Source organism: Leptosomus discolor, chromosome 2 (assembly GCF_034619465.1).
Source record: "Leptosomus discolor isolate bLepDis1 chromosome 2, bLepDis1.hap2, whole genome shotgun sequence".
In the NCBI taxonomy this organism is placed as follows: domain Eukaryota; kingdom Metazoa; phylum Chordata; class Aves; order Leptosomiformes; family Leptosomidae; genus Leptosomus; species Leptosomus discolor.
The window spans coordinates 33,064,167-33,088,068 of record NC_141392.1 but is presented as its reverse complement, the minus strand read 5'-3'; the positions used below and the strand labels follow the sequence as shown (position 1 = coordinate 33,088,068).

The 23,902-nt window shown below is 40.0% G+C and overlaps 1 protein-coding gene across 1 annotated transcript in view; it reads right to left on the bottom strand.

Moving 5' to 3' along the window:
* PPP3R1 (protein phosphatase 3 regulatory subunit B, alpha) overlaps window positions 1–15,550 on the bottom strand; it is a 40,628-nt gene extending 25,078 nt beyond the window's left edge. Inside the window, exon 1 of the mRNA XM_086482294.1 lies at window positions 15,535–15,550. Coding sequence (XP_086338420.1) covers window positions 15,535–15,537 — 3 coding nt within the window. The 5' untranslated portion in view covers window positions 15,538–15,550. The remainder of the gene's footprint in view (window positions 1–15,534) is intronic.
* Window positions 15,551–23,902: the final 8,352 nt, after the last annotated feature.

Here is a 23,902-nt window from a genome sequence, read left to right as displayed (position 1 = left end):
ATGGTCCCGATAATGTAGTAACTGAAGTGTCAAATGCTCCAGAAGGTCTAATAATCTTTTCTCTTAAAAAAAATATACCTAAAAGAGCTACAGAAAATGGAGGAGTTTCATTTGAGATTAAAAATAAAAATCTTAGCTATATTTAGTTAACATATTGTCCAATCAATTTATGGTTTCCTTTGAGGAGGCAGAGGCTTTTTCCATTTTCTGGCAGCCACAATTTTCAAGAGGACAAACTACCTAGCATGATACAGGCACAACTCCTCAGCATCTCTGTTACAATTCCACCTACCTGTTTAAGACCAACAACGTAAGCCTGCCAACATACTCTTCCACTCCACCTTCATCTTTGATTACAGTCTCCATTCTGGGACTACAGCAGAAAGTACTGTAATTGTGCGTGCTCTCAAACTGTGCTCTCTCCTATCCCTGTTGATGAGTATAATCGTCGTCCCTTGAAGCTATAGTAACTTTTTACCCAACAATTTCAGCTACATTTTTCAGAAGGTTTGCTAGAACTCTGATAAACCACTGAACATGTATCAGTGCTCAGTTTTTATGTATGATCTTATCTCAAAGGTGAAACTACAAAGGCACAAGGGACAGGTCTTACAGCTGCTGTTAACATTTTAACTCCGTATCTCGCCCAGATGCTAATAAACAGCAAACACTAAAGAAGCCTACAAGCACTTTGTAGTCAAAAAAGGGCACTGCTGGAAACCCCCCACACACACAGCTTGAACTTACCTTTGGAAGATTTCAGGTTTTAAATGTGTTATCCCCAAAGTAGCCTAAATTTGTTAATCCTGCCTCTAAAGAAAACACTCCGTGACCTTCAGTACTGCAGGAACTCAAAAAAAGATTAATACCTAATTCTTAAACATGGCATTTAAACTGCAGACATCAGAGATAATGAACCAAGGCAAAGGGGATTGCCGGATTTGGGATTACAGTAGAGATCAAGTCAGGTTAAAGCTGTTACAGCATTCTGACATTGTTGTTCTTTGCAAGTATGCAGAATAAGTGTTATAATTCCCTTTGCCACATTCAAAAAAGAAAGTCTTATTACAAAGATCTTATTTTGGGTACATTTATTCAACCTGTTCATAACAAAACAAGTGACGATTCTTCAGAAGATTCTTCCCTCTCGGAGGTACATCAGGCTTCACCACATCCCTCCTCAGGATGCAGGAGACAAGAAAGACTGTACAAGTCTTAGGAAAAGCCTGCAGTTTACTCCTTAGTCACCATCTAATCCAGTCATGGCTCTGCTCAAGTTCTGTCAGTCATTTTAAGGGAAGCCACTTGTCCTCTGGCTGGCAGTTGGCCAGTCACTCCTGCTATGCTTTATTTAAATCCTCCACTGTCCACGGGTCTCCTCCAAAATGAGATATTAATGGCTTAAGGCCATCACAGTCAAGTAGCTATTCTAGGATATCACAGGGAAGCCCTAAACCAATGAAGCAAGAAGCGAACCCAAAATTAGAGATAGCTACCGTTGCCAAAGCTGCTACCAGACAGGAAAACTAAAGGAATCAAGAGGATAATTATAAGTCGATGCAGCCTTTAATATGCCCTTTGCCTTCATTAATATTAAAGGAAAGATAGAAATAAAAAAATGCATCTATTCAAATAGAATAAACCCACTCATTTTAGATTTTAATTTTTTGAAGTGTTCAGGACTGAAAAGCAATCCATACAGGCCATGCAATTATAAAGGGGATTATATGATTTATATCCATTCACATAAATGCCATAGCTTTTCCCACCTGAGCTCAGTTACAACTGCAGAGCTTTCAGCAAAAATCTAAACTTGCATGATCTTGAAGGTACGATAAAGTACTTGGTTTAATCACTTACCTATACATACAGACACATAACACTATTTACTCATTTGGAGACAAACTAAAGGTGTCTCCAGAAAAAAAAAAAAAGATATATAAAGACCATAGCAACAGAAGAAAAGTTTGTAAAACTACTTAAGAAGAAAGCATGATTGAAGATGGAAAACAGTTTTACTGCAAAGTCATTTTCCCGAATTTGGAGAAAACGAGACATCAAGTCAGAGCGTATGCTGATAATACCGTTCACTAGATGCGTCTATCCCCACAAATCATCTTAACACAAGCTTGATGTAGACACAAATGAAAACCTAGGCCTAACTGAACTGTTTTAAACCTAACATAACCCGATTGTTGCATTCGTAATGTATGAATAATAAAGTTTTCTGTTATATTTTATGATCTCCCTGACAGAGTTTGCATTATGTCGGGTAGATAGAAAATTAACAGTGCTAGAGACAAACATCGTGCACTTTTTCAAACAAGGTGAGGCAGAGAAAAGACTGTACTTCATTTAGTACAAACAAATCCTGTTATTTGAAGGAGAAAAGCAAAACCTCCTATGTACGAGAAACCATAAGCTCTCATACAAAGTAAGAGCTCTCACTGCAAAAAACTTGTATAAGGACTGCAATCTGTAAACAAAACTCGAGAGAGAGTCACAGGAACAAAAGTGTTAACTTTATGAGCTAAGGTACAATTCCCTGTGTGGTATTAGACAATTTCAGGCTACTACTCTTTAAAGGCAACAACCCAGTCTACTTACGTAATTGCTACAGAGTTGGCATTTCTAAAGCTTGCATCACTCGAAAATTCTCAGAACCCTGTAATTTTAAGTGCATAAATGAATAATGAACTCTCCAAAAGCCAAGGAAAGGAGCTTCCCAGAAACATTCTGAAGCAACTCAACCTTTGGTATGGGAACAATAAAGTTCTGCCACCACTAAATTAAAGGACATTCTGATGCAATTAAGAGTTCCCATTAGGAAGTCTTTGGGGTCAGACAGGTAGGTCCTCCATTACTTCTGAAGGAGCCACAAAAAATTTGCAAGATACTAATTGTTCCTCTTACATTAACATATTGGTTTCACCTACAAAACCTCTTACTAGCTTTACTACACAAGCCCCTTCATTAAGTTTATTTAGTTCCCTTAGCTAAAGGGACCACAGCAGCCTTCTTTCTCAACTTTAAATATAATTGCAATAAAGTTTCCCAATCAATCCACCCCACGACTGTGCTGTTATACTGACAAAGACCACCCTAGTGAAAATGAGAACAAGTTCATGCTGACCACCCAGAAAATTTGTAACCCAAGTACAAAGCACAGCAGAAGATACAGAGAGGACTGCAAAGCAACGAAAAAAAAAAAAGCATAAATCTTTATGCATAACAGAAGTGGAGTTGAAGAGTTTTAGAGAACATTTCAAAGAAGGCAATTTTGGTTTTAAGTATATAGTGCAAAAGCTTATAATAAACAGTATGGGAGACAGCATGAAGCATGACTGAAGATTGTAACAAGTGACTAAGGTGTCACAGGATTATCAGAGTTAAGGTTCAACATCTTAATAACAAAGAAATTACAGCAGCTTACACTTATTGGGATACTAAAGGGAAAAAAAAAACAAAGCATATCACATTCATCTTGTTCTTCATCATGTGTTGATGGATATAAATTGGTTATCAGCCACTTATGATCTCTGATGTAATCACTTCATTAATAAGAAGGAATTTTTTTTCCCTTCATCAGTGAATATGAACATAGAAAATCCAAGCAACTGCACACAGTAAATAGTGTCATGCTCGTATGAAAGACCAAGACCTTCAGATTTGGAAAAATGAAGTAACATATGGAACAAAGGAAAGGAAACTTCATTCAAACCATTAAGCCAAAGCACGCAAGCATCACTGAGAACCTGGAAGAGCTACTAAGAAATTCACACAGTTTTCACCAGTAATTAAAACAGATTATACTTAAGCTATTATTTAGCATTTTATAGTCTGTCACATGAAGAAAGACAAAACTACCCAAAAGAGTTAAAACACCCATTTTACAGGTAAAATATTTAGCAGGCAATTAAAGCTCTTTCAGGTCCTCCCTTCCTCTGCAACAATTTGGAGATAAAACTGGTTTTGTCTGAAGTACCTCCCCAGAAAACAATGTTCAAAACTTCCAACACAAAGCAATAAAACAGTGGTCCAGCAAAACTGAGACTCAATCAGTGGCTGACCTACACAGAAATAGGAACAATACAGTTACTTTACAAGAAGATATTAACTTGACCTAAAGCCAAATTGAAATATAATTTGCTATATACAGATATACTCTCATGAGGCTGCTTTCAGCTGTGCCAAGTTCTCAGCACTCCCACATACTATAAAACCAAGAAGAACTAGGGAGCTTCAGCAAACAGCTCTCTAGAACAACCTCATTAAAAGTTTTGCCAAGTTAATTGGTAGTTCAATACCTCCCTCCAAAATTAACAGCAACAGTCAAAAAACTAGTTATATCCTGTGTAATATTTCCAGTCAAGCACTCTTGCCACCAGACTGATGAGGGGTGTGAAAGGTAGGCTTTCTTTTCTCTGCATTGTTTTTTAAACATGCTCTGGTATGTTGTGGAAATTACTGTTGCTTAAAGGTATAGCACTTGTCACCATGCTTACAAAATTAAACTTATTTTTGGAGTAATTTTCAAAAAAGCTAAAGGCAACTATTGTCAATATCTGTAGAATCAAAAACTCTACCTCTTAAAAATAGGATTTGTGACACTCCAAATACAAAGAAGTGAGTAAAACTAAGGGTGGCCTGATCTTGTGAAGTTTCTGAACTTCCCGGGTTCACTTGTACCAAGAAGATCAGATAGAACACTGAAAGCCCTAACTCTACAGCCAGAAAGAAAACCAATAATGATTAGATCCATTTCATAGCAATACTCTTCAGCTATATGCATTAGAAAGGAGTAATGATGCTTCCCTTTGCAGAGGGTTTTCCAAAAGCAGAAAAGGAGCTATAGTAGTTGCAGAACCCCCAGCAGAGAAAACAAACTTCCTCCCTGTCTTCTGAAAGAAATGGCTACAAGCCTGCTTGTGACTGACCAGATATATCTCACATACGTATCAGGCTGAGGCAAATATGAAAGATGAGAACCTGGCTGGAAATGAAACTGAGCACGTCATCCTCCGACAAACACACAAATTGATGTATTTGTTCCCAACCTATCTGGTAAAGGTCCTTGCCACAAACCGTTCACTGACTTGTGCAAGCGAAGAATGGGAGATCAGTATCAGTTAGAAAGTAGGTTGAGAAGGTGTCATTTTTTCAGGGGGTTTACACACAGCCAATTCACTGTAGTGCTGCAAGTGGTAGAGGGGAAAGAAAACAGCAAAGATCATTTCTTCATTTCTAGAACTTAAGGTAACAGATTATATTGCATCATGTAACAGTATCAGACTACTCAGTGTAAAAGACTGCCCTACAGTTGAATATAATTCCCTATTCACAGAAGTAGGCTGGAAACACTCAAGAACGTGACCAGCACATCTTTGTCTACCAAGTGATTACCCCAAGTTTTTAGATTTTAACAGTGTATTCAGTAATAAGTTAACTGCAAAGGTTACGGCTTTGTGGACAGTTGCACAGATATTTTTTAACGGCTCTGAGAAAGCCTGTAGGAAAAAGAAAGCTGATGCAGCTCTACCACATACAAGTCTACTAACAGTTTAAAAAGAGTCAAACATCCCTGAGCAGGGAAGTTTAAGTGCCAATTCAGAGAATATCACCAATTCACGTAGGCTGTACCACAAGGGCTTAAAACATACTCATGTCAGTGTAACTACTTGATCAAATGGTCTAAGGGCACAGAAACAAGTTGCGTAAATAGACACTGTCATCAGCCTTTCTTTCCATTCAAGAAACTCAATTAACCGTTTTATACCACTCAGCGTAAAAAAGGGAAATCTGAGTTTGCAAGAGGGGAGATAAGCACCTTACGGCTGCCCAACAAGAACAGAGAAAAGGGAAACAGTACAGTAAAAAAGATAACAAATGAAAGTAGACAATAAAACGTCATTCATGATCTATCACAAAAGAGGCTGAAGAACATCGCAAAGAAACGTGTAAAGGACATTATCTGAAAACAGAAAAGATAGTTCAGAAACGGCATTCAATTTCATGAACTGACAAGAACAGAAAACAATCAAGGAGGCAAAGATGCAGAACTGGGCAAGATGAGCAAATCAAAGGAAGAAGCAGCCTATGCTGAAGGGGAATTGTTACATAGATACAGAATCCGCAAAATAGAGATTGTATTCCAGTATTCTTAACCATCTCTAGTAGTTAACCCTAATCTTAATATCTAGTAGTTGTTTTTTTTTCCCAGAAGGAAAATATCAGAAATTACAGCCGTCAGCTATTAAACTGAGACACTTTAACAAGCTCTGGTTTAGTTCATGCCACTTAAGGACTCATGAAGAATTCAGCAAAGAATAAAGATGAGTCATATGGTTTGAAAACAGGTTCTATCAACACTGTGATCCAATACAGAGGGATCAAAACTATTGTAATTAAAATATCAAGAATCTTACAAAACATTAAACAGGTCTGCCAGGCATCATCAGCTTCCATTCTAAGTGAATACTTAGAATTTCCAGAAAATTATGAATTTATTTTCTGAAAAAGATGCACTGCAAATTTCCAAAGTCTTCCAATGACTGTTATCATAGACTTCCTGATCAAAGGAAAGCAAAATGAAACATAGTAAAACACAAGAAAACACCAGACTGCTTTCAATTAAGGTTTTCACTACTCCAAAACCTTAAAAGTTTTATTTATATGACCTGTGTCATGCAGAAAATACTGACTTTTTTTTTTTAATCATAACATTGATGTGATGTCCATTCAGGAGTTGGTTACATGAAGCAATATTCAAATGCAATTAAAAAGACAGAATATTTTAGGTTAAGTTCTTCAGGGCAGGAACTGACTTGTTTCCTATATGCACAGGAATGCAAATACTTAACATTCAGTATCAGAGACAGCTAGTACTTTTGCTACAAGCTAATAAAAGGGTACTCAAAAGATTAAACTAGAATTCCAACCCAGTTTCAGTAGCTTATAAAGAATCATATGCCAAATGTCTGAAGAATTACCCAAAATCTCATTTACTTACAAATGTTAGCATTATTTTGGTAAAGATTCACAGCACTTGCTAAGGAAAAGATTCCTTCATCCTGTCAGAAATCAAAGCTTATTAATTACTGTAACTAGCAATACAATAAAAAACAGCTGTCCTGAAGAGCTGTAAATTTTCTTAAGCTGTAAATGTACATAAAAGCAAGCATAAAAGTACACACAAAGCAACATTAGAAAAATTATTGCTATTTATAGGGTCCACAGCTCCCAAAATAAGTGAAGTAGATGCACCCCTGCAGAGCCCCAGTGACTTCCAGTAATAATTACCAGTTGCTCTGGAGGCTCACAATCAAGAATCTAGTTATCCTAGTCTGAGGCACAGTACAAAAAACTGCATCCATCCCGCAAAGATTCACACAACTGTGTGTGTATGCACAATTTGCTCACAGAACCACAGGCTACCATCTTTCTGCTAATTCTCATCTTAACTCCTCATAGGCTATACTTCCCAAAATTTACTGCTTGCCAACCTTAAAGGCAGCATATAATATGTACACGTGTGTACACCAGCCTGTTAATATGAATTGTAAATCAAAGAACACTTCTAATTTTAAAGTAAGTGATTTAACTGCTCTTTATGAGGTGCTGGGTAACATGGACTGACTTCACAAAACATTTGTGACACTGCACGGACGTGAAACAATACCTCTGAGAAAGCAGCCAAGACAAAACTATTGCTAAAAACCACCTACTCTCTCAAACCAACTCTTCCCAATTTTTTCTGCAACCTTTAGCTGCTCTGCCCCTTACTATAGAGCATTACAGCACTACTACACCATTACACACAATGCCTAAATCTTAAACCACCATCTTCTACTTCCCCTAAATTGTAATCCCTTCTGCTCATGTGACTTTTTGTTTTCTTACCAAGAAAGGTAATTTGGCCACCTTCTAGCTCACTGTTCATTTTTTCAAGGTCTCTCAAAAGAGAATTTTTCAGAATTGAACTGTGGCAAATTCAGCTGCACCAACACTAGAGTTGCACTCTAACATCCACAACTACACAAGATTCAAACTTACTAATTTTCCATATTTTATAAATTACGTTTGTCACTAATCTGATTTTTAAATGCTCTGTCTGAAATAAAAAACTAACACCAGCAGTACCCAGGGCAAATGCTTCAATCTTATTACTGAAATACCCAAACAGTATTTTGAATATAAGATTTCACAAAAACTAACACCATTTCTATAAGAATCCCTGAAAAAGTTCAACAAGCAGGGAACAGATACTTTACTATGAAGAACAGTGACCAGAGTGCTAATACAGTCTACTCAAGTCAAACAAAATAATCAAGTCTATTTAGTTACGTGGCATTTTTTGTCATTGCTGTTTAGAAGTTCTCCTATTTATTACAGTTTTTTTGCTAGACATGATAGCAGATTCACAGGCAACCAAGCTTTTATCCAAGAAATCTATGAAGCTTTCCTTCGGTGTTATAAACAAAATTGACCCATGACTGCTCAGATACCAAGGCGCTAAGCCTGTTAAGCAGTGGCTCAATACTAAATTAAACTTCCCCAAGGGAACATCATTGCATACACAACACTGAAAGAGCTGTTCAGACATCACGCCTACAAAGTACATGAGAAGTATGCTTCATAAGCTTAGGTCTAAAGTAATTTCCATGGAGTTTATTTTTAAAAAAAAAAATCCTTTTGAAGTTCTCTCTGCTAGCCATAGTATTGCTGAGCAGAGCTAATTCGAGCAGCTTCTTTCAAACTCAGTGATGCTATTCGGAACCTACAGAGGCATCAGTGAAACAACAGTTGTTTTGTCTTTTACTACCTATTACAAAAAAAACCCAGAACACCTGATAAACATACTGTGTAGCTATTCACAGGGTGACAACAAACAAGGGGTAGAAAGAGAAGAGTACTGTAGCTGAGGTAGTCTTCCCAAAGTTTCCAGCTGCTTAAAATAAAGGGTAAAAAGCCTTTGTATTTGTCACAAATATACTTGAGGAAGAAAAGAAGTTCCACAGCATTTAAAGATGAACCTAAGATTATATTCTTGTACAAATCACAGCTGAATCCACTTTTCTAGCAGCTGGGTTTCTTCCAAGAAACTCATTAACCCTGGCCTTCATTTCTGGGCTTCCTATCTGTTATCCCTTCCGCTCCTGCCCCTCCCATATTCTGACTGAAGTTCTTTAATAAATGTCTTACTACATTTTCTAATTCCTACTTTACCTAACTTAGACAATGATATAAAGTGTTTGTGAACTTCAAACTGACTGCATAAGCTTTTTAAAATAGGCACAGTATCAGCTTACTGGGGGAGTTCCGGTTCTTTGCCTTAACAGTCTGTTTAAAAATGTCCATCAACACAGACTTCACAAATATTCACCTGAGTGTATGAACTGGTACAACCTGTTTACAGCTCGGAAGCCGAGATTTTTATTGGCAGTTCACAAGCAATGCTGTCCTTTAATCCAAAGCATTTAAAAGGTTTCTGAGACTTCTTTAATGCAGTCAAGGATTATTATTTATATCACTAGGGATTCTTCCTTAATTGTGGAATGGAGTATCAATAGCAGAGCCAACTGACTGTCAAGTTACAAGAAGTCAGATACAGTCTCCAGCCTGTTTTGCACCATCTACGCAGTTTTCCCAAGCAAGTAACATCCTAAGTAACAACGTGCTTGTGGCTCTGCTACGAACAATCTAAAAGCAGCATGTAAAACATTTTCATGGTCTTTCTGCTTGTGGAAGAGGCCTAATAAAGTATAGTTACCAAATGAAAATTTTCATGTTACACATTTAGAAAGACGCACAAAATGTCAAGATTAAATTTTCCTATTTAAAAGAATTGTCACTCCAAAAATCACTTCACTTGAAAGTCATGGATTCTATTCTTAGACACACCTGAAACTTTTACCAAAAAAAAAAAAAACCTCTCCACATACTTTGGCTATTCAAACTACATAGAACAGACTTAAATAGGAAGTCAAGCCATAGTTAAAGTTTAACCTTGGTTAAACTTATCTCAATATTACTAAGAAAATACAGTATATCAGACTGACCAAAATAATATAGCTACATCATACATCAAGCAGAATATATTCCTTCTAGTCCTGTACTTAAATCACTATGAAATCATGAATTTCAAGTCATTCAAGCTCACCGATCACTGATCCAGGGTAACAGCAGTGAAAATATGCCCAAAATATTTGAACTGGTATACTGAAAGACCTATCCAATCCAGACTAAAAGATGCTGGTCCCACTTCATTCAACACATTAAGGCGATCTCTGTAGCAGATCTTTCTCAAACCGCCCATGTTAAGACTACTTTAGGCTGCTGACATCTAAAACTGAACAGCTTTTATGGGATAAAAAAGGCCCATTTCCAGGTCTGATCTCTAAAAGAAGTCACTTTAAGTGGCTAACACAAGGTTACAAAGACATTAAAAGGCAGTGTATGACCAAGCTCTCAACTACTGCACACCATCAAGTGTCTTAAGCCAAACGGACAGTGCACAACATGCTTGCTAGTGGCTGCATTCTAACTCAAGTTAAGACCTCAAAATTCATAGCAGTTGATTTGATTTAGATTTCTTATTTTCAGAGCTACAAACACATTATCTATTTCCAACATCACACCCCAACGTTAAGTTCTAAAGGACCTTGGATAAGTTACTACCCCACCATGACCTCAACTTTTTCAATTCATAGAACAAGGACAATATTTACCAGCTTCACAAGAGCACAGCAAGATAAGCTCTTAGGGTCTTCGGGAAAGAAAGAACATGTTTAAGTAATTTATATAACCAAGTCAGCCAATAAAATTCTTACAGTTTCCAGGAGTTCCAACTTTTTTTTTAATTAGCAGGGGCATGCAAGTAAAACATGATACTTTCTCACAATATCCTGCTCAGAAGGTTCCAACTGTGTAACCTTTAAGCATAAGCACTTTTCACTACTCTCTTTTGATGTAGATCCAGGCCTCTCATCATTCCTTCCCCATCACTTCAATCTTTACTCCCCCATCCTTGCAGCGCTCGCTCCTCCAGAAGCAGAGGAGTTTGATCGTGACAAGGATATCACACAGTAGCTTCTGTTGCCGATTCTGGCACAGAACCAGCACAGGAGGAGCCAGCCCCCTTTGCCCTTGTGGCCTTTGCGTAGGGAACACATAGGAATAAACAAGTTTAGGAAGAGAGAAAAACATATAGGCCAGAAGAAGGACAGGATGGAAAAGGGTGAAACGTCACTAAATTAATCGGCTGCTAATCAACAAAGAAAAGTGTAGTATACTTTTTCTCCTGATTAGAAATGATAATACTAGAGCAGGGAGAACAGGCTTGGGAGGAAAGAGGAGGGGCAAGGAAATAAAGACCAAATGAAGTCCTATTACAAAAAAGTTTTTTCCTATGAACACAACTTTTGGTCACCATTTCATATAACTAAACCAAAGTCTTATGAGTTTCATGCTCAACTACCATTCAGATTTAGAACATTTTAGGAGAGGATACCTTTTTCTTGAACAAAACTCCGCTAAACACAGGCAGCAAAAAAAAGGGGAGGTAAAGCAAAGTAAGTCTTTTACTATCAGGGAAATCACAGACATGTTGAAAAATCTTATGCAAGTCAAATTTATTAATTACAGTAGAATACCATTAAGCATACCTACAATCAAGAAAAGCGATTCCTTCTGCAACATTGCCAGCTAAGCATAGATTCGACACCCAGCTACAAGCAAGCTGTAAGATCTTCATTGCTAGATTACTTTCCTCTTGAAAGGATGCATTATGTCAATCAACACTGATAAATAATTTTCTTCTAGTGGCCTGGCTACATGTGAGTGAAATGAGGAGGCAGAAGCAGACTAAGAAATAGTTTGGCAACAAAATGTGCATTTCTGCCTCATTTGCTTCCCCAGCAATTCAAGAATTACCGAAGCCTCCTTTCCTGGCACTGATCAACAGAAGACAGTCCCATCTTCTTTAAGATATATATAAAAATCCCTTAATTAGGTATTATTAATCTCACCCCCTTCAAGCTTCCTTTTTAGTGCTAAATCAGATGCCTTAGTAGATGAATATCCTGAAGTTCCTAAGGGATGCCCACCATAAACCATTTTCCCTTCAGCTACTCAATTTTCCTTCCTCCCTATTGTTAAATTAAGTTTAACCATATAAAGACAGAATTCTACTTTTATCACAGAAATAGTGAAAAAATAATTACTTATTCATAATTAAACAGCCTCTTTCCTCCTCCACAAACAGGATCTGTCTTCCTTTGTAGATCACAGAGTTACATTAACTTGCATATTCAAACTGGCCTCTAAATGATGCCTCTAAAAATTACTTCCAAAATAAAATATTTTATTAAACAAAGTGGCTTAAACAGGCCTACCAAATACTTCTTAAGACCTACACATGAGCTGCACAGCTTGAATCCTATAGCAATTATTCCACCTGTGGCGGAAGACCACAGTAGGCTGTAAGATGGGCCATGTGAGTACCTCTCAGTTCCTGCCACCTGTTACAAAACCGAACTGACTATTCAGATGTTCGTAATGATAGCAGTGAAATTACGATTTGGTAATGGATTAACTAGGTTTTTCTTCAGCTAAGAACCAACTTATTTAATACCCTCCCTGCTATATAGTAAACAATGATTCAAGATGGTCTTCTGGGTTTTTTTTTTGTTTTGTTACAAAAAATGTTTTGGTGGTTCTTGGCTTCAGTAATTTAGAAACACTAAGATCAGCTTCAGCTGGAGAAAATGCACCAGAAGTGCCACTACTCAAGTAAAGTGAGTCAAAACAACTGAACAGAGTCTAACTAAGAAGCTGAGTGCACTACATAACACGGTTTGGGTGACCCCTGTGGAATTCTGTCTTTCTGTCCTACAACTATAAAGCTCAAGAGCTGGATATGAACTAGAATACAGACCATCCCAAGAAAACCGAATTTATCTATCCAAAACCAAGATTGTTTAACAGCATCTATCTGTGCTATTTACCTTTTCCTAGAAAATACTACTCATAGGAAAAACTTGCTAAGTCAACTCTGACAGAAATAGCATACCAACATTACTTCTAGCATTATGTAATGGACTCATCATCTTATCCTCTGCCTGATAGATTATTTTAGAACTGGCTATGCCAAAACATCCAGAACTATATTCTCTGACTCACTAGATGTTTGTGTTTTATCTTGAGCTACCTACTATGAACACAACAACACACTCCCCTCTTTCTTCATTGTAACTGTCAGTTTTCTGGTCCTCTAAGAACACAAAAGAAATGTTACTCCATGCTATGACAAAGAATTTCTCTATTCTAATAAAAATAAAGGTTGAAACAAGGTCTACTCCTTCATTAAAAGTGAATTCTTTCAGGGAAAACATCCACAGAGCAATGACAGTAAAAAAGAATGGCAACTTAAATGAAATGGCTTTGTTTCATGTTTATCAGCTGTTTAGTTTTAGCTTGGTTTTCAGACTACAAGGCATCTAAGATCAGGTGTTATCAGAACCAGCACACTGATACAGCTACAGTGAAAACTCCCCTGGTGTTGTGACTGCTTGTGTGAGCAAACAAACACCTTTACTGGTAGAGATAACATCCAGCATACCTTTTTTCCCAGCACCTGCATTTACACATTGTAATTGATCATACACAAATACTGTTCAAGAAGTCACAAAGTAATAATCAGTATGACTATACCATCAAAAGATGCTAGGACAGCTTTAGTTACAACAGAATGGAGAAAAAATAACCTAAGTTAATCACACATGGAAGTTGCGTTCATTACAGGTCACTAACACAGGCATCATAGTCAAATAACATTTTCTTTTACACATGTTAGCATTTCTCATCAGGCAAGTCTTTGAAAACAAAATTTTCACACAAGACCCAACTAACGGGAGTATGAGCACAACTGCTGTGTGGAATATAACCACCGTCCATGTGTATATTCACAGCAATTCACAGGAGTGCAACCGTGGCGTAATTTCTAATCATAACATTTTCTTTTCAAGTCTCAACTTCATTAATACCCTGTTCTCAAAACACGAGCCTTCTTTTCTCACAGTCTTAATGTACTCCAAGACTGCGTGAAGGCATTCAGTAAACACACTGGTTTAGCCCCAAATTGAAACCAAATCTTTATACATTTCAAAAGATTTCTCCAAATTCACATCTAACAGACATTAAAGTGTACATGCAAAGACAGCCCGCGCATGGCACATCACATGCTACACACTGCTACAACTTTATTTTTTAAAAGACAGACTGCAATCCCCTGCTTAAAAACAAAAGGAAACCCATTTTCAGCTCCCAGGCCTTGTGAGGTCTAACATGAAACGTGATGAACAGCTGGCCTTGCTCTTAAAGGGTTAAGAACGAAAAAGTTTAAACCACTTATATTTTTCCAGCTGTAAAACCAAAATATTGCCAGTGTCTTGCTGCAGCCAGGGTACTGAATAATTTAGGCTAAAATAAATGTTTATTAAAAAAGGGCGTTGATTTCTTGGCAGCGGTGAAAAGCAGGAGACACCCCTAGTGTCGACGTAAAATACTACAGGACTCCATACTGTATCTCTGGGTTAATTTTACGGCAGTAAAAGGGAAATTTAAATCGTCCTGATTTAAAAAACAGAGCTACTCAAAATACACACACCTGGACATACCGTATACTTTCTTCCTGCAGCCTCAAAACCCACCTACTTATCATGTTTGATACTGTCAGCTATCTCAACCCAGACCAATCAAATTATACGTTAACTAGCCCGTCTCCCTGCCATGGGCTACGTGCATTACAGCTTTCCGGTCTGCACATGAACACAAAAACGCTGCTGCACCAAGGGCGGGAGGGGGAGAACCGTATTAAGATTGCAAAACAACCCCCACAAGACATCGCTACCAAAATGCCGGGCTTGCTTTGGGCGCTGCTAATACATCTGGAAAACAGATGAAAGCGCAGGCCGGGGAACGCGAACCCCCGGACTGAGGCAATGCGGGGGGGAAGGCGAGGGGAGAGCGCTTAGGGGCGGGGGTGAGGCGAGGGGGTGCCGGAGAGCGAGGCGCGGGGGGAGAAAGGAAGGGCCGAGCCCGATGAGCGCTGCAAGGCGGGCGGGGGGGGGGGGGGGGGGGAGAAGCGAGGCGGCAGAGGGAGTAGGCGGGGAGGCAGCGGGGCGCACGGGGGCGAGGCGGCGGCCGTGGGCGGCGGAGTGGAAGCGGGGCGACGTCCCTGCCCCCGGGGAGAGAAGCGGGGCGGCCGCAGCGGCGGCCCAGCGAGAGGGAGGGAGGAAGGGAAGGGGGGTGAAGCCCAGCGAGGCACTCGCCCGCGGGAGGACGTGGACGGCTCGGGGGCGGGAGGCGGAGAAGGGTCAGAGGCAGGGCAGCAGCAGCGAGGCGGAGCGGCGGCCGGGCCGGGCCGCGGGGCCATTGCCTCGCCCCCCACCCCTGCGGCCCGGCCCGGTCTGGAATATTCCGTCAGGGCAGGAGCGGAGAGCTCTGCGGGGTAAGGAAGCGAGGGAGGGTCCTCACCATGGCGGCGGGTGGGCGTCAGGCGTCTCCTCCGCAGCTGAATCCACCGAGCCTCGGCCTCACTGTACGTGTTCGGCGCCGCCGCGCCCCGGGCCCGCCGCCGGCTCCGGCTCTCCCTTACTGCGGCAGTGGCTCGCGCTGACCCGCGACGGCGCACAGGGAGCGAGGGAGGGGGCTCAAGCGGCGCTAACGCTCGGCAGTGGGGGCGGAGCTTCCCACATCCGGGCACCCGCCGCGGCGAGTACCGCCCTCACGGGGGGCGGGGCGCGGCCGTGACGTCAGGCAGCGAGGCGGGGGAGGGAAGGGCGAGGAGGGAAGTACAAAATGGCGGCGGGGGGCAGGCGGGAAGGAAGGGGGGTAGGGGTAGGGGTAGGGGTAGGGGTAGGGGTAGGGGTAGGGGTAGGGGTAGGGGTAGGGGTAGGGGTAGGGGTAGGGGTAGGGGTAGGGGTAGGGGTAGGGGTAGGGGTAGGGGTAGGGGTAGGGGTAGTCTTTCTGCTGGGTTCCTGAAGAGCCGGTGAAGGCTGAGATGTGACAGCCCCGGCTGAGGGGGTGCTCTGCTGCCGGGAGGTTCGTTCTGCAGGGCCTTGGATGTTGAGTGTTACTACAAGAATAGGCCTGTGCCTGCTCCCTTAGGCCTCTGGCCAGGGAAAAATTCCCTCAGGTGTTCCATGGGCTGTCAGAGCTGCTGGTTTTCCTTGTTCTCCCACACATCTTCTGCTTAGGCTGGTCCCCCTCAACCCCTTTACAAGCTGGCACCATTGCCACTCTAGCTTCCTTCCTTGTTCCTTGTCTTACTTCAACATTCTGCGAAAGAAAAAAAAAACAAACTCCAGGCAGGAAGGAAGCTCAGCACAGGTGGGCCTTTGGCAGCGTGGCTCTGAGCAGTGCCTGCTTGCCTTATGTTCTGGCTGTTACTTTCCTCAGGTTTTTAATGCTATATTGCAGGAGGCTGTCCAGGCTGGAAGGTGCTCAGTACTTAACAAATTTTAGGGTACTGTGTTTCAGTAGTGTTGATGGTTAATTATACGAAACTGAAGGAGTTGTGCTGTGGTGAGATAATTCTTAAAAGTGTTTACATATATGTTTGTGGTTTCATGCCAGCAGTTAATGCTTTTGTGCCCTGGATAGTTTACAAAATAAAATGACTGATACGGTTGAATGCAAACATAAGATGAAAGACTTAGTCTTAGTAACCCCTTTGAGGCAAGATTTAGGGCAGTGCAACTGCTTGCATAAGTAAGGCTGACCCTCAGGGGTGATCTCTCTATATTGGAAAGTTTTAACTAGGCCAGATGACACCTTTAAAAACCTCTGTGAAGGGTAAAGTAAAATAGTAAAGATGGGTTGGTTTCATATTCCCTTTGCTGGTTTTGCCCTTATTTCTGTGCTCACTCTGCTGAATGTGTTTATTTTGGAGCACTGTGATATAGTGCGTAACACTGTGACAAATGAAGTGGTGATGTGAAAATAATAATTACATATAAAATATTGTTGTGTTAATACTGCCAAAAAGAAGATTCAGTACCATGTTGATGTTGTTTTTCAGGCATTTGCTATTTGACTCACAATAGCTAGATACTTTGCCAGGGAAATGCAAATCAATCCTGCCAAGTTCAAGGTGAACAGCAACCTAATTTTGGGGGGATGGGAAGACTGGATTATCATTTTAAAACCAGGTTAATTTTTTAGGACCATAGCTGAGCATGAGCCTTCCAGTCTAAAATGGTGATTTCCTCTCTCTTCAGCTTTGTCTGGAAAAGGAACTGCCTCGTTGCTGTTGCCCTGTTTGTGGGAATCTGAGCTGGTCTAAGGCTAGCAGAGGTTATCTTAAGAGTTCCTGGAGAAACCTAGAGTCTTGACATCAAATGCTGATGTGCAAATGCTCAGAGGAATGGGGAATGTCCTATACGGAAGCCTGCTCAGAAAACTGGATAAATAAAGGGTGACCATGTAGTTCAAGAACATATTAGGAGTTCAAGAACAGATTGTAAGTTCTCATCTAATGATTGAAGCAAAGCACAGCAATAAAGGTGCAGTTCTTAGAAATTGTTAATGACTGACGAAGGTTCTGTTTGGAAACTGATACTCAGCATACCTTCATATCTGCAGAAGGGTGTGAGCTTGACCAGGAAGAACGAAGAGTGGGTTAGGGAGATTGCACAGAAAAACCTAGCAAAAATAAGTAAATGAAGAACATGGTGATGAGTGAAACGAAGTGGTGGTGACCAAAAGAGGTAATTTGCAGTAGAAGAAAGCAGAACAAACACTAATGCATAACTGTAAGCTTGGAGTTAATACCACATCAGCAAAAAAGGTCTTGCTGGTAAGAATCTGGGCCTGGTCGCAGTGAGAGATTATATGTGGTAAAGTGGTCTGATCCAGGGAGGGAATTTCCTGCCTTTTAGCAGGTGGCTAGGACAGCTCTTTTTTTTGGGGGGGGGGTGGTGGGGGATTCTAGTTGCTAGGATGTCTACAAATAAAACATTCCTAGATTTCACTGAGAACTAGTATTAAAAGTGACTGGACTTTAGCCAAAAAATAAATAATAACTTAAGATCTCCAAAAGAAAAAGAAATTGTGATGTAGAACAGTCTTGCTGCTTACATCTCTGTTATTGCAGCCTTATCTAGCAGATGCAAATCTGGAGTAAAATCAGGTAAATGAGGTGGAATACAGCTAGAATTTCTATTGCATAATGTAATGGCACTAAAATAAACAGAAATGAGGAATCGAATACCTTAATTGTTACCTTTTTAAGTTCCAAGTAGAGACAGACAAGGACTTATGAAAATATAATTTTCATCTTGTAATGCAGTTATGTCACCACTAGTTGTTTTGAACCTCTAGGTGCAGTACAGCAATATGCTAATTCATTTTTAATTCCTTTTTCTGTTAAGTGAATGTGTCAGTCACTTTTATATCCGACTTCTAAAAGAAGTTAAAAATGCAAGATGGCATTTATTACTATATGGATATGAGTCTGTAGAAAAAAATGACTTGCATTTAACACTTTGCATTATATTAGCTGTACTTCTGACTAATGTTTTTGCAAATATTGCTGTTTGAATTTTTTTTTGAGTAAGTTGCAGACAATGGTGTATTTTGTCAGTTTCTGTTTTTCGTAAAGCTCTTCTACACATAATTACAACCCTTCAAACTGGGATAAATATGTCTCTCCATGTAATTGGAAGATGGTTTAGCTCCAGATAAACAAAGAGGTATGTAAACTCTGTACCTGTTTGGGTTCCTCGGTGTTATTAACAATAATCATGTGGCTTGCATAGTGCCTGACTTAATGTCTGGAAAACAATGTCTGTGCTCCTGCTTATCTGTCTGGACTCCAGCTGCAGTTCTTTTCATAGTATGCTTCCTTTAAAGTGCTATTTGTGATGCCTTATCTGTATCTTAAGTTTTGATTATTTTTTTTTATGTGTAGCATGTTATCTTTGATCCCCTGAGCATAACCTTCTTAGCCTTGCCTTGTGCTGGTCTTCATATAAATGCCCCTTACTCAGAAATGCAGCTGGATGCAATTTGTATGGAGCATTCCCCTCTCTGTTAACCCAGGGTGAGGGCTGCCACCTAATTAAATAATCTTCTGCCCTGACCCTGTAAGCAGCTTTTCTAAGCAAAGCAGGTAAATTCTTGGGACAGTGCAGTAAAGCTTGAAAATACACAATTTTTAAGCACTTGCATGTTCTTATGAGCTCCATTAATGTTTTATAAAAATAAACTCTTATTCTTCTTTAGTGCTCTAGAAGGAAAAAAGGAAAGCCACCTTTTATGAACTGGCTTTGAGGGAAAGTGCTTTCAGCTGCAGTGGGTGGGGGAAGCTGTATTTTATCAGCAAAAGAGAAAGCCTTTTTAGATAGAAATGAACATTCTCCTCTCAGTGTGCTTGAATTGCCCTATTAGTGCAGGTCCTGAACTCTGTCTGTAAAACTGATGCACCATATTTATTCATCTCATTTCATTTGTAATAACAGGTACAATAATAAGCAAATCTAAAGATACAATACTGACTAGAACTGACAAATAGTTGGAAAGAAAAAGTGCCTCTCATTGTATCTCTTACACCTACAGCTGTCTTTTCAGCTGAAAGAAATCAAAGGGAATCTGCCCTTATTTTCTTGCATATTTGTGAGAGCATGTAGAAATTGCTGAGATCTGGGAGGAGAGGGAGATGACACTTTTCAGATCCAGTAAGGCACAGCTGAAAAAAACTGTTCCAATGAAAGGGTTAGGGACGCAGGGGAATGCTGCTCTCTTTACCTAGAAAATGAAGAACAGGACTTTCCTTAAGACCAGCAGAAAGGCACTGGCCACACAAGCCTTGTGAAGCTGTAGGTTAATAAGGTGATTTTTGATTACCTGTTGGTTCATTTTGCATCACTGCAGGATGCTGGATTTCACATTGCTAGAGCAAGTGCAGATGTATAGTTGTCTCTAGCATATGTGCATTTACTGAAACAATGGTTGTAAATACTTCTGATCTGTGCATCTTGCTGCCCAAGATTATTTCTTCGGGTACCCTTTTCAGCTTTTGGTGGTAATTAACAGCCTCCAAGGACTTGAAGCCATAGATTGACTGCATGAAACTTTTTCTTAACTGGATTATAAAGAGCGATCTTCTGATTTCCTAGACTTACTGCCAGTTCTGGCTAGGATAAACTGGGGATAAAAGTGCTATCTGTATCTTTGACCCTGTGCCTGTAATCATATCACTGTGTGAGATAGCTCTCTGCAGAACAAATACATGGAAATAATTTGCAAGAAATATTGAGACTAAAAGGTCACATTTTCCTTGAGACTCTGCTGTTCGTATAATAATTTCATGTAGTGATCTTATTTGCCTAGCAGCTGATAAGGTTTCTTGATGGCATCCAGCTGTAGCTTTTTTGGAAGACATTTGTTCTGGGGAACTGTGATAAGAGCTGTGGGCTGACTGCTCAAAGACCTTGCAACAACTGGACATAAGTACTGCAAGCACGAGTACAGTGTTGGATTTTTTTTTTCCACTGATGTGCTTCTCTCCCACCGTTGTAAAGGCTTATTGCTTTTGTTAAACTCTGCTAGAGATATACATGTATTGTCTGACTTGTGAAATTCTTATCTTCCTGCAGTAACTGATTAGGTAGTAGAGACTGGCCTGTTCAGTATGTTAATGAGCTATTAATGTATGTAATTTCAATCTCGTGGAAACAATCACTTGAATTATTTTAAGGTGGTACCTGTTTTATCTCACTGGTCAGGTGTTGGCTGGCTGGTTCAGGTTTGGGCCAGTACAAATTCTGAAGGTGATGACTCAGGCACAAAACTAGACCAGTAATTTAACAGTTGAAACAACAGTCTCAACTGAAACAATGCCAAAAGATCTTAAATTGTTCTTTTTTTTTTTCTTGTGGCAGAGAGAAAACTGGGGAATTGCCTGATTGCTGATCCCCTAACAGTTTGAGTTGGGGACAAATTTTGAATACCACTAAGTTACCTGCCTCTTTCAAAACTAATTAAAATAGATGTTGTCATCATGTGGAGTACCTTTTAGCATATCAGTATGTGTTGTGGGGAGTTTAATGAATGTAGTGTGAAGTTCTGTGTCTATTAACCCTTTTTGCTGTCATGTAAGAGAAAAATAATTGCATTAACAAATGCTGTCTGTGGTATGATATGGTAAATTGCATCCATCTTATAGGTACATTTTTCCATAGCTTTGATTGCCACAATCTCGGTGCTCATGTAATCTGGTTTTGTTTATAGTGCCGTCTTGTGTGCAAAATTTTTGTTAGAGCTTTCAAGGAAAACATAATGCAGCATGATCACTTGTATTTATGTAAATGTTCAAGGCCCCCTCAGCTGAGGAGATGAGACCACACTGAGGTAAGCACTGTGTGTGTGTGATTCTCCACTCTGTGCCTCTGCTCCATGCAGAGACTTCCTTAGATGTGTGTATTGAGGACTGTGTAGTTGGTAGTTTCAATCTGAGAAACAGGAGGGAGTATAACCCCATATGCCAACTAGGTCTTTTCGCCACAGGATTTTTTTTGCCATGGGAATTTGGAAGTGCGTCTAAGAACTCCCAAGGAACTCATTTGTTGCTAATACAGAATACTACCTCTATTTTTATAGCTGTGACAGGTTTTACTACTTTAGACATGGTGAAACTGTTTTGGTGATGCTCTTTTCTCGAGCTGCAAAGCACCTAGTCTGTCAACTGCGCCTGTCTGTCAGTGTTTGGATTATCATTGGATACTGCCTTTTTCCTACCATGGTAGTCTTCAAATAATCTGGGTCTGCAGTGGTGGACTAGAAAACAGCCTTAGCTCTTTAGTGCCGGGTAACAATTCAGTCCTGCTCTGCTGCTTTCAGTAGAAGTTACTCTTGTGCTGCTGGATGGGGATACTGTGTTTTGTTCCCATAAAGCAAGTTCAGGTCCTGAATCCAAAGTGTTTGCACATCCTGGGTTTTATTCTTTCTCCCCGGATGCTGGAAGGGATAGGTTCTGCCACTGAATGCTTAGTCTTTGCACTTTTAGCATAGTATGGTCACCTAAGGAACCATTAAAAAAAAAAAAAAATTAGCTTCCTGGCACCCTCCTCTTCCTTAAGTTGAAAGTGTGCAACTTTTTTTATGCAGAGTCATTACAGCTGCTGGGAGCTCTTCCTTTGAACAGAGGTTACGGAATCCCTTACAGGAATTATAACTTGGCTGGACTTGCTGTTAATCTGTGTTAATCTGAAGATCTTGTGTGATTTAAGTCTTTGGGCCTTCCTGTTGCAAAAGACTGCCTAATGAAGAGCACCTTGCCAGGGATGGGGTGCAGTTTATTACTGTGGTATGCTGCAAGTTAGGATGCTTTTGCTTCCTACCTGTTTGGCAAAGTACTATCTACTTTCTGGTGTGGAATAGATTTATAACTTCAGTGGATTTAACATTAGCTTCTGATCAATCATGCTGTTGCTGAACTCTCCCAGAAGAAATGTCCTACAAGAAAGAAAAAAGAGATTTTCCTTTTCCAGAAGGACCTGTAGAGTTTCCAGAGGAGATTTCAAATGTCAGAATAAAGACATTTGCTCATATTTTCATATCAGACTTCCCCCCACTGCTTCTGTCTCCCTGCAGACAAAACGTATACATAATGAAAGTGAAGTTCCTAAGTAAATACCAATGAAATTTTTGGTGACTTAGTCATGCAGTACTATTTTTCTTCCCTCTGTCAATAGGGAAGAATTCTGCTCTCTGGAAATTGTGCATTTTATTTTGCAACCTGCTTTGCACACTGAAAACCACTTCAGATTTTATGCTGTGAATTGCCACCATTGGAATTTTACTACAGCCCAAACAATTTTACCACTGGATGATTATATCCTCAAATGTGCTGTCAACTGTTTAAGCAGCATATATCATACAACAAGAGACACTCAAGGCTGTCCTCAATGTGAAATGTAGTTTCAAAAAATCCACTCGCATAGGCCTTATCTGTGGTAGGAAGAGTAAGACCAGTGGTGACTCTAATGCTGGGGAATTCAACAGAACATTTTGTGGCTTGAGTGTGTGTGTTTATGCATAAATAACCAAACAGTTTAACCCATCAGTATCACACAAGAAGGAATAGCGCAGATTATTCACTGTCAGGATAATCCTAATGAGATGGGACTGTTTGTGTTGGAAAAAAATCATATTATTGCCTAAAGAACTTCAACTTTATGCCTTTTTCCCGTTCAGATGAAGTTGTTACATGACCCTTTCTGCAGACTTAGGGATAGCTGGTAAAATTGAATGCACAGGTAGGTGGAGTACAGAGCTGTACTTCACAATGGCATGAGAGCTCTGTAATGCATGTAAATCTCAGTATAGAAAAAAAAAATATGGGAACTTGTTTAGTGTTGTAATAAGCATGTGACCTCTGAGTAATGCTACAACTGCCTGGGTCAAAACTGGACGAAGATTCACTAAGGTGTATATAGTTCTGCTGGACCCACTATTCCCGACATAACAGCAGCCTGTGGGCGAGACAGCACTGCTATTCTGACAAACCTTTGTAGTGTAGTTGCAGTTGGTGTCTTTTTCCTGTTATAGCTCACAACAATTTTGGACTAGAATAAACAATGCTGTAGTGGCTTTTTGGTTAACGTAATTTGCAGTTTACTGGCTGACTTGTGCTCACAGGAGTATTTTGCTACCTTTCTGTTGCTAACCAGCAGAGCTAAAAGTGTGGGATATGTCTGGGAAATGTTTATGTTCTGGCCATCTTGCAAATAGAAACTATTCTGAGAAACCCCCCTCATGACATGGTGAGGCAGCTTGCTACTTACTGATTTTGGCATACATAGCAAAGAATAAATACAGGTCATCAATACTGTCGTCCCCT